The 11735-nt window shown below is 41.9% G+C and overlaps 2 protein-coding genes across 2 annotated transcripts; one reads left to right on the forward strand and one right to left on the reverse strand.

Moving 5' to 3' along the window:
• Window positions 1–1133: 1133 nt before the first annotated feature.
• Window positions 1134–5194, reverse strand: dnajb4 (DnaJ heat shock protein family (Hsp40) member B4). Its single transcript, XM_062403844.1, has 3 exons — window positions 4633–5194; window positions 2828–3399; window positions 1134–1870 (listed from the first exon to the last, which is right to left on the reverse strand). The coding sequence occupies exons 1-3, from the start codon at window positions 4841–4843 to the stop codon at window positions 1640–1642; spliced, it is 1014 nt and encodes a 337-aa protein (XP_062259828.1). The 5' UTR covers window positions 4844–5194; the 3' UTR covers window positions 1134–1639.
• A 1690-nt stretch (window positions 5195–6884) lies between these two features.
• slc25a24l (solute carrier family 25 member 24, like) lies at window positions 6885–11224 on the forward strand. Its single transcript, XM_062403830.1, has 10 exons — window positions 6885–7123; window positions 7205–7331; window positions 7808–7895; window positions 8453–8564; window positions 8669–8827; window positions 9607–9744; window positions 9840–9950; window positions 10139–10306; window positions 10390–10528; window positions 10617–11224. The coding sequence occupies exons 1-10, from the start codon at window positions 7001–7003 to the stop codon at window positions 10802–10804; spliced, it is 1353 nt and encodes a 450-aa protein (XP_062259814.1). The 5' UTR covers window positions 6885–7000; the 3' UTR covers window positions 10805–11224.
• The last annotated feature ends 511 nt before the right edge of the window (window positions 11225–11735 follow it).

Genomic DNA, 11735 nt, shown 5'->3' on the forward strand with positions numbered 1-11735 from the left:
ATTGAATTTGAAATATTCACAAAAACTGAAGAACAGAAGATAAAGTCTGAAAATGTGGTGTGAAGAAACAAAAGTTGGTCAAAGTTCAAGATGAAGGTCTGGAGACAGGATTCAAAACTGTTATAACTCAATGATGATCAGGAAAACATGTCCTCATGTGATAATATTGTGAATTTAAACTGCTTCTTAGTCAACATGGAAGCAAACATATCTAAATCCAGTTTTTTAATTAAAATCATAATATTCTACCTATTGTGGGCTTTAAACTTCAACTACATATCTGTTGTCCTCTGTAAAACAAGCTTTGGAGAATCTCTTTGTACTTGTTAGAAGTTCTTTTAAGAAAATAAGTTGGGTTTCCTTATATATTCGGGTGTTTGCTATAGGTTATATTAGATACAGTGATTTCCATACAGTGCAGATTTCCATCCGGCTGGTAGATGCACATTGAGCAGGAGCAGGTGTATTTACTCTGCACCCTCCCTGGAAAACAGTGACTCATCATTTACTCAAGCTGATGTGAGTATTTTAGGGAGGACACAAATCTTTGTCAGAGGAAAGAACAGATCGTTCCCCAGCAGAGGCCCTGGTAACATTTACAAAAGATTATGGTTCAATAACACAATACTTATTTGTGGTAGTTAATAAAAACATGGATAAAATAAGAGCTTTTTGCAGGTATCTAATAATACACCAGCCGTTATATTGCTTTTATAGAGCCCCCTCCCCCTGAGTCATGATGAGGGATGTGGCGTCCCCTGGTGGGAAAACGTTAAGGTCTCTGCGTTGGCAGCTGATATCCAGCAGCTGAGACCAGACAGCTATATTTACACAGTCATACCTTTTCTATTAGTAACTTCATTCGATATATTTTTAATTTTGAACTTTGGAAATTTCACCATATATTTTTTACAACAACAAAATATTCACATTTGAACTTCAAAATATAATATAGTTCTGAATATTCAGATAATAGGCCAATGCCATAGAGAATTCATTATGGGTAATATTGCTATGCAGAATGTCTATAAATAGGCCGAAGCACCATTAGTGGTTTTAAAGTGATATTGTTAAAGCGCTGTTTATATCATAGGATTCACTGGGTGTCTCCCCATGACTGGAACAGCCCAAGATCAGGTTCATGTGGAAATATTTATTTTAAAATTCAAGTTCAGCATCTTCACATGTAAGATTCTTAAGTTCACTCAACCACTTTTTTCCTCTTAAATGACTTGTACACAGATTCTAAAGATAGCCTCCAAACGGATCAAATCTACAAAGAGAGCACGGACACGTACAGTTTGGCACTGCAGGTTTCTGTCTGGCAGCTGTCGACTCATTCACAGCCAAACACTTCCATCAAACGAGAAGGTAACGTTATTGTGGAAAAGACCCACGTGTACGTCACATGTGTACTTTCAGATATCACCAGTCAGTCTGTCGCCTGAATCGACTCGGCAGCATGCACGGTATTTATAAAAAAACACCAACCAGCTCAAAAATAGAAACTGCTCATTAGTTGGTAGGAGGTCCATCTGTGAGCTGTCCAAACTGTCCTTGTGAGTTTGTTCGGTAACGAGGGGGGGGGGGGGGTGCTGTCATGCGGTTGTCTCCCCTCGTTCGGTCCCTGTCCCTCGTCCTAAGCAGGTAAATGTCGTTTCAAGACGTCCTTGGCGTTGCCGGGCAGCGTTTCGGGAAAGTTCACGTCAAACTCCACCACCAGGTCTCCTCTCTGCTCGGGGGTTTTGGGTAAGGGCAGGCCCTGTCCGGCCACAGTCTTTCTCAAGCCGGGCTTCACGACGTCTGTGATCTTCATGTTGCACGTCTTGCCGTCTATTGTTGACACGGTAACCGAGCATCCGCACAGCGACTGGAGGGACAGAAACACAACAGGTGGATCAACAAGAGAAGAGCCAGCCACACATGATCCACTGCAAATAGCCCATGAAGTCACCCTCGATACAGTGTGCATCACAATGTACACATTCACTAGTAAAAGAATCAGAATGAGCTGTGAACGACTGTCACTTGAGACCAAGCAGCTCGTTAATTTGGACAACAGAGGTACTATCGAGTTTAAAAGATAAATATATGATGATTTTAAATAGAAATATTAAATTTGGGCTTTATTCTTATAAGCACAGATGGTGTAGCCTGACTGATACACCAATTAACTAACTAAACTTATTAAACGTTAGAAAATGTGATGAAATCTTCAATATTCTTTCTTTCAACAACAACTTCAACTATTAACCTTTTATTTGGCTTTGCTCTTCTGCATTCAGTTCCCCCCCAACCCCATTAAGTTAAACAGAAACAGTAAAATATGTAAAAATACATATATACAAAATACCTCTGTATTTTCTTCTGTCTGTCACCTTATATACAATCCTTGGCCAATATGCCAGAGATGATCTGCTGCTGTTTGTTTGCTGCAGCAGTCAAGAGATTCAGAGATGAGCAGTGAGATGAGTGTTGAGGACAGTAAGAGGATCCATATAAGAACATCTTGTATCGTGTGTATCTGTGTGGGCGGCCACCGCCTCTCTGTCCTCCCTGTGATCGAGCTCCTATTTCTCAATGCTGATGAACCAGATTACATAAGTACACATCCAAAGTGTGTGTAGTTGTGTACTATGCTGACAGAGAGCGGCTGTACTTTCCAGGGAAAACAACTGCTCCGGCAGACTACTTACAGTTTCTGGGTTGTGACCGGGCTGTTCAGGGCTGTAAAGCATCTCTCAAGTAGAGGTGAGCTCGTTCTGATCGGACTCTATTAATACCTCTACACTCAGTCTGTGTGGGCGTCAAAGAGAAAGGGCCTCACCTGTCGTAAGCTCACGCGAACAGGATACACGATGTTGGAGCCTTCCCGCCTAAAGTGAGGGTGTGGCTTGTCCTTGATGACGAAAACAATGTCGGCAGGAATGGTGTTTGACGACTCGTCTCCCTCCCGTGGGAACGTGATCTTGGTCCCCTCTTTCCAGCCCCGCTTGATCTCGATTGTGAGAATCTTGTCCTCGTTGCGCATGGTCCTGCCGTCTGGATTCAGCCTCTTGCGGGAGATTTTCATCCTCTTGGTGCAGCCGTGGAAGACCTCCTCCAGGGAGACCCTCAGCTCGTGGACGATGGCCGGGTCCTGCTTCCGGCGCGGCTGCCCGATGTGGCCGTCCCGGGGGAAGCCGTTCAGGTTGAAGCTGGTGAAGGAGCCAAAGGGGTCGTTCCCATCCACCTCCATGTCATCGTCGTCTCGCCCATTGGCTTTGCGCCCAAAGAACATCTCGAAGGGGTTTGAGCCGCCGAAGAACGTGGCGAAGGTGGCGTGAGGATCCCCGTGGAAGGTGTAGGTGAAAGTGTTGCCTGGTCCATCTCCAGTGGGTCCACTTCCTCCCTTAAGACCTGGTGGAAGAAGGAAGTGATTCATCAGTCATCCTGACACTAATACTGTGTGAGAGTTAGATGTCATAAGTGACGCCTACTTTGACCACAGAGATACTCAATCCCATCTGCTGGATACGAGGCCAAATACTGACTTCATCATGTCGCTCCTGCATCAGCCATGAAACAACCAATCTGCTTTAAACTCAGTTTATTAGAGACTTAATGATTAGTGCAATAATTGGGGAAATCATCAACAGACCTATTTGCTAATCACTCCATTGATTTAATAATCTTTGAAGCAAAACATCAAACATTAAATGCTTCTAACTTCTTTGAATGTGTTGCTTTTCCTGACATCAGGAAACCCATAGTCGGACAAACCCATAGTCGGACAAAATAAGATATTTGGACATTTGTCATTGTTTTTTTGAGGGGTCATAAGAAAACATTTATAGCCGGCCTACAGTTGACTCATTGTTTTGAGATGACACATCAGAATCCATATCGGGGGACTGTAATCCAGTTTGATAAAACTACCTGCATCACAGCAGTGACTGTAGTAAGGTGCTGTTTAAAGGATATTCAGGAACTGTTTCGGGGTCAAAGTCTCAAAATCTCCTATTTAAAAATTAAAACTCAATGAGTTTGTCCAGAGTCAATGTTTAAGATCTTTTATTTCTCCCCAAAACACTTCACATTTCGATGCTGTGTTTGCTGCGTGGCACGAGTGGGCTCAGCTCCTCAAGGAGGCCATCTGTGACACACTCCCAGGTTCACGTCTGGGCTTCTTCTTGCATACCTGCACGCTTTACTTTGAAAATACACCTTTTTATTCCTCACACACTTACAATGTTCCTTCTGTTTCCTTTTAATTCTGAATCAAGGCTGTAGAGGTGATCTGGGCTCTTTTCTTGTCTTTCTTTCCTCCTAACATGCTTCCCACACAGCACCATCTGGACTGCAAATGAAACCGGCTTGCTCAGAAACTACAGTGTAGGTGCCACACACTGCACAGAAGGCTTCATTACACTGGTTTCTCCCACTGAAGCAGCCTCATAATGGGACCTTTTTTCTTTTTCTAACATAGCTCCAGATATAGAATCACAGGATGATACTGGGAAGCTGTTTTCTGGGCCTGCTGATTTGAATTAAAAACCAGCTGAGCTCCACATGCAACCATCCAGCTTTAATAACGGTGCATTGACACCGGGCTGAATATATTGGCTGTGATTCCAAAGCATGCACATTTACCTTCCTCTCCATACTGGTCATAAATCTCCCTCTTCTTCGGATCACTCAGGACTTCATAAGCCTCCGCGATCTCCTTGAATTTCTCCTCGGCGGCTGCAGACTTGTTTTTGTCCGGGTGCCATTTCAGCGCCTGTTTTCTGTAGGCTTTCTTAACGTCCTCCTCCGTGGCTCCTTTAGAGATGCCCAGGGTTTTGTAGTAGTCTTTACCCATTTCTCACGTATCCCAGAAAAAAAAGAATGAGAACGATAAGCGAGGTGGTCCCTGAGAGAGAAGCCGGTGGAGGGGAGCTGGTCGACGGCTGGTGGTGATGTGACAGATCGGCCTCAGCACGGACTGACGCACGTCGAGCGGCCGCAGACAGACGCGCGCTGCGGGATGAGGAGCATCTAGAGGCGGAGAGTCGACGCTGAGGAGCCGGTGGCTTTTCACTGGATGACTGGATGAGGCTCTTTAAATAACCTCAGCTCCTTCCCTGCGTCCTCAGAGCCAGAGTCAAGTGTGACACCACGAGTCTGAGTGTTTCCGGTGAGAGAGAATAAAGCAGCTGCAGGTCGTTCACATTGAAAGTTGTTTTATTTCTTTGAATATGATTTGATTACAATTGTACAAAATAAAAAAAATTAGGGTATCCTTTTCATCGTCACTTTTAAATTGAAAATGTTGGTTTATCTGTTGAAATGAGATGTTTTAATTTAATCTAATAACTGCTGTAATGGATTTGTCACACAGGCTATGTATTATTTAGGCTAAAGCTGGTAACCACTTCTCGGTAATAATACAATTCAGCATTGTTTGGAATCAGTGGGTCACATGACATAGTAGCGATGGAGAAAATATGAATAATAAATAATATAACACATTGAATGCAAACATTTTGAAATATTAATATAACATCTATTCGATATGAAAAGTGTTCTGTTTATATCTGGTAATAATACAATTCAACATTGGATGAGTCAGTTGATCCCATGACAACGAAGCTATTGAAGAATAAATAAATAATATCACATAGAATACAAATCTTTTTTGAAATATTATTATTCATATTAAATAACAGAAACACTCAGATATAATGAGAGTAGGAGTGTTCTTTATTAAGTGTATAATGCAATTCAGCATCTGTAGAAATACAGTCCGTGTGTCACATAACATGGAAAGTAGAGAACATTTTAAATATTCATAATCATATAAAACAAATCTGAGGTAAGAGACGTGTGGTTGCCTTTGTTCCTCCCCAGAAGTTTTTATTGATGCTTTTATGAACTTGACATGACAGACGAAGACCTGGTCTTATTTTGAAAAGCTGTTTCCGGGTTTGCTCCAGCTACTGCAGTCCAACTCGACACTTGCTCTGGAATCCAGAGGCTGTTTCTAGAAGCGAACGGGGGGGGGGGGGGGGGGCGTCCCTGACAAAACCTGGCTCCTCTGCACATCATCCAGGTGAGAGGTGAAAACACACACACAGACACACACACACAGGTTCACTACAGGTCATTTAGACACACACCTTTTGTGAAATACCTGACTTGAGATGAGATCCAGTGTCACATGTGATAAACATGCTGCAGGCTTCATGAGAGAGTTTAGACCTGTTATTATGTGTTAATTATGACATGAGTGAAACAATGAAACATACAGGTAGGAAAAATAAATATAGAACTCAATATGGATAACTGTAGATGCAGTATAAAACAATAGTACTTGTACCATTCACTAATAATGATAGTAATATGTCCTTTCCCTATACCTTTGTTCTTGAGTAAAGTTGCTCGCTCTCTCTCTCTCATCTCTCTCTCTCTCTCTCTCTCTCTCTCTCTCTCTCTCTCTCTCTCTCTCTCTGTGTATATGTGTGTATGTGTGTGTGTGTGTGCATGTGTGTGTCATCCAGAACATTCCTAATGTGTCCACTTGGCTCAACACATCAAAACCTAAACAGTGAAGGTTTATTTCATCTCTCTCAGTTGTAGAATTACATACATTTCTCTTTATTTGTTTTATTTGATCTATTGATTCCCACCCCGTGTGTGTCTCTGGAAACTCTGTCACCAGGTCCACAAATAGCTCAGTGGCCATTTAGACAAGAAACTGATGATGAGGCTGTGGGGGCTTCTCCTGCAGCAACAGCGCCACCTTCTGCCCCACAGGGAGAGTGGATGTTTTCTCTCGGAGCCAATGATCAGAGCTCATAACGCTGCATCGCCTCTGGTTCCTGCCAATGAGTCAGCGTCCGTGCAGAGCTGCAGGTGAATAAGCTCTGCCGATGATCAATGCATCGTCTCTCTCCTGCAGCGGATCACAGGCTGCATTCTGCTTTATGCATTTGTTTACAACCTGAATATTTAAAAAATAACATTTTCTAAACCAACCATGGATCAGTTCCGTGGGCTATTTGTCAAACTGGACCAAAACAAAGATGGATTCATATCAGTGACAGAGCTGCACAAAGAAATGAGCAAGTTTGGGATCAACTCGGCAGATGGAAAAGCACAGGTAATGTTTTCATGATCTTATTTTCCTACTGTATTTATCTGGGTCAGGGTTTTTCTATTCATTCATTCATTTCCCTTCTAGAATATCATTGATTCTTATGACAAGAACAAAGATGGCCTCCTGGATTATAAAGAGTTTCTTGGCTACATGATGGACAGAGAGAAGAAATGGAAAATTTACTTTCATGACCTTGACAAGAACAAGTGTGGTGAGTAGTCATATCTGCCGCTGAGAAAATGATCATATTGCTCAAGGAACCATTAAAAACATGAATGTTGTTACTGGGCTTGTTAAAAAAACACAGTAAACACAAATATGTATGTTTGTTTTTGAATAATTACACCGACAGTTGTGTTCTCGTGTTTAGAATAGCTTGTGCCCTGCTGCAGGTGTAGAAGATGTATAGTCCTAACTGAGCATATTCTTTATAAATTGCTATAAATGTAAAAATGTTGTCTGTTATCAAGGTCAAACCAGAAAGAAAGCCACGCTAACCCAGGAAGTGTTTGTAGTACACTGCAGACTCCACACTAAACATAGCTTCGGGCTCTGGTCTTTGCACTCTAGTGTTCAGTGTCACTTCCCAGAGACGTTGCGTGCCATCATACAGTCGTAAAGTGCATACAGTACATACAGTACATACAGTTATCTGTTTGTAATTGTGTGCATTTCTTCTCTGATCAGGGGTGATTGACCAGGAGGACGTCATTTGTTTGTTTAAGGAGATAGGAGTGGTCATTTCAAAGCCGAATGCAAAAAAAATAATACAAATGTAAGATTTTTCTGCCAACTATACCTCATGGACTCATAATTACATGTGAACAAATGCCTTACAACAATAATCCATTGGGTTCTAACTGAGTCCCCAACACTGCTGTGATGCACGTTTTACATTTCACTGGTGTCACTTTAAAATAAGGAATCCTTACATTGTGGGTGATAAATAATTTATTATTTTATTAATTGATTAAGTCTGGGTTGCCATATTTAGGTATGTATTCAATCCTAACCTTTATTCTGTAACCGCTGACTTCAGGACTCATTGTAAAATCCACATATCTTTATTAATGAAGTGAGGAAGATAAGATGGAACACCGGCCTTTATTGTCAGTCTGAAATTGAATGTCTTATTACTGCACAGTGACAAATCTTTCACTCATTAATCATTAATAAAGACAGCACTGGCAACATTTACTCTATAGACCTCAGTAAAGTGACACTAGGATCATTATCAAATGAAGATAATTTACTTCAAGTGAATATTTGCTGGGTTTGTTTGTTTGTTTGTGTGTGTGTGTGTGTGTGTGTGCGTGTGTGTGTCTATGGCAGGATGGATAAGGATAGTTCCATGACAGTGGACTGGGGCGAGTTCCTGCACCACGTCATCCTCAACCCTGTGGACAGCATCGGGGAGCTGGTGACCTCATGGAAACACCAGCTGGTAAGACAAGCTGTGGCCCTTTTGTCTGTAAACTAGCACAGATTGTATCATAACACAATGATTAAAAAGATGGTAAATGTGATTCCTCATTTGTGCGTCTGCAGGTTTTCGATGTCGGGGAGAGTCGTGCGATGCCCCTTGAGTTCCCTGAGGAGGCGTCTGGTTTCGGTGCCTGGAGGACGTTCGTCCTGGCAGCAGGTCTCGCTGATGCTGTGTCCAGGACTGTGACGGCGCCCATCGACCGCCTCAAGACCCAACTTCAGGTCAGTTCTATGGACAGGTGCATGGCTCTGATTCATTTAGTGATGAGCTATAATCTTATCCTAAAGTTCTCACTTTCTTTTTAAACATCACTTAAGCAACACGTGGAGTTGCAGAGCTTCTCGCACTCTGCATGAAGCTCAAATGTGTTTAGGTTGGTTTTTCGATTTTAAGGTGAAGTAACATTTATTGTGCTTATTCATAGCCGTCATTTGGTCAGCTGCTTTGAGCATAAGTCCACTTACTAACCTTCAGAGCTTTCAACCACACCCACAATGTGTTTTATCTGATGACAAAAGAGCATAAGATGCAATTTGATATAAAGATAAAACTGAATGATGTCAGTTTCAATCGCATAAAGTAATCTATGCGTCTTCAGTGAAGCAATAAACATCAACTGTTATATTCCTATTTGTTGTCTGGGTTCTCTCAGAATAGGCAACTTTACAAACTCAAATATGAAGCCAGAAATGAAAGTGTTTTTGTAATATATCATCCATTGTTAGAGTTGAAAGGTTGTTTTATTGTCTCAGGGTGTAAGGATGGAAAGTTATCAACTTAACCTGCCTTGTTTTCATCATCTATCTTTTTACTGATACGATAAAACCATTGAGTTTACAGCTCACTGTGTACAGCCTGTCATTAACCCGAGAATGGGCCAAGTATTCACTCTACATGTGAGACCCTGTTATCTTTGCAGCATTTGAACCCATATCGCCCCTAAAACTATTGTGAATATATCTGAGTTGTATTGCCTGACTGTGTCCTGTGCACTCCGCAGGTTCATGGATCCAAGGCCTTCTCCCAAGGCTTCCAGGAGGTGAGGGCAGGGGGTCTGCGGTCGATGTGGCAGGGCAACGCTGTCAACGTGCTGAAAGGAACGCCGCAGTCCACGCTCCAGTGTCTTATCTACGCCCAGGTCAGGCTTACGGCAGCAGACAGTATGAATTATTGAGGAATCAGTGTCTTGTTTCTGATGGACGTGGATGCTCAGAGCTTCTCTGCTCTGTCCAGATGAAGGTCTACACCCAAAACCGAACCCAGGAGACTCTGACGGTGCAGCAGCGCTTCGGGTTGGGCTGCGTGTCCGGTGCGGTTGTCCATGCTGCCTTCTACCCTTTAGAGGTATCAGAGATCAGTGGCAGGTCTGAGTGCTTTAACATTTCTGTCCTGTCCCCTATTTCATTTATTTATATATTGGGTTATAAGGTTATATGTCAGTAGGTCACATTAATGAGGCTTTGGTTTATTTATTTGGGTTTATTGTGTCAGTGGAGGTTGAATAATCTCTCTCCTTCTATCTGCCCCTTCAGGTGTTGAAGGTGAGACTGAACCTGCAGCAAATTGGAACTTACCATGGCGTGGTGGCCTGCACCCGCTCCATCTACAGACAGGAGCGTTTGTCCTCGTTTTACAGGGGATTCAAACCCAGCATCCTGTGCATGATCCCCTACGCAGGTGTGGAGTGTGCAGTTCACCAGGTGAGAAAGAACCAAAAACTCAAAGATTAAAACCCGATTTCATCTGACAGATTGTGGCTGTAAACATTTTCTTTGTGTTGCAGTCGATTATGAACTGGGCGAAGAGCGATCCAGCCTACAACAGTGACTCCAAACTGTTTTTCTTCAGTTTCGTGGCCTTTGCCGCTGGACAAATGACCAGTTACCCACTGGCAGTGATCCGCACGCAGCAGCAAGCTCAGGGTAACATTCATATTCGGTTTAACACGGTAAAGCTTTTCTACACAATCTGAGAACATGTTTTCCTCATCATCATTTGTTCTTTTTGCAGCTCTCAGCTCTGCCTCAAGTCCACCCTCCGGCATTTTACGAGGACTTATTGGTATATACGAAAGACATGGACTTAGAGGATATTACAACGGCATGGGAGCCAGCTTTGTCAGGGCTGTTCCATGTGCCTTGATAAACTACACTTTGACTAGGAAGTTTGAAAATGTGTTTTCCTCCATGGAGTCCTGAGGCTTGGCAGAAATGATATTTTCTTTGCATGCTGTGATTTTGATTTTAAACAACATGTTTCAGGGACGTCATCAGGAACATAGACTGTTGTTAATGTGAACTGAGTGAAAATTACTGGATTCTGAAAAACCTGCAAGGTCAAATCTCTGAGATGTGAATTATCATGTGATACAGCTTTAATGCCTCTGCAGCTTTGTGACTCAGGTTAAGGTATTTCCCTCTGATTAAGACTATGACACGTGGTGAAGTATTTGAAGAACCATAAACCTCACTGAGAGCTGACGCATTGTTGACTTGAAATTTACAATGTGACTGTGATATAATAAAGTGTAGTCAGTGTCCATTTAAGACTGAACTGTGTAAATGAGGACATGTGTGAAAGTGCAAGCTGTATAATAAAATATAACATTTTATATCATAGCAGGGGTCAGACATCTTGTTTCATTTAACAAAGTCAGTTGTGTCCTGAGTTTCTTTGTTTTGACTTTGACTTGAGTGGGTCTAACAGGTCTGTGCACATTTGCGTAATTCCAATTTTGTCATTTAGACAAAATGATGCAGGTAAGTTCTAGCCATTTTATCTATGTAACAAGCCAAAGACAGATTTATGGAGGGGCAGCCAGATGTAAAGGAAATTAAGTTCTAAATAAGAAACATTTATTGTTATAACATGTGTCTGAACACTGAAAAACAACAAAAAAGAAAGATCAGCAGAAAAATCTAGATATGAGTTCATTCATTTGTAGTTATTATCTATATATATACTATATGTATATGTTACATATACTTTATCTCAAATTAAAATAAAGCTGAATAATACTATAAAAATCCCAGATTAACAATCACTGCACCTTGATGAATCTGGACTATAGATCAATTTAACTTCAAAGTCTGTTTGAAACAGAAGTTTCAGACTTGACAAATATTTAAT

The sequence above is a fragment of the Platichthys flesus genome, chromosome 14 (genome assembly GCF_949316205.1).
Source record: "Platichthys flesus chromosome 14, fPlaFle2.1, whole genome shotgun sequence".
NCBI lineage: Eukaryota > Metazoa > Chordata > Actinopteri > Pleuronectiformes > Pleuronectidae > Platichthys > Platichthys flesus.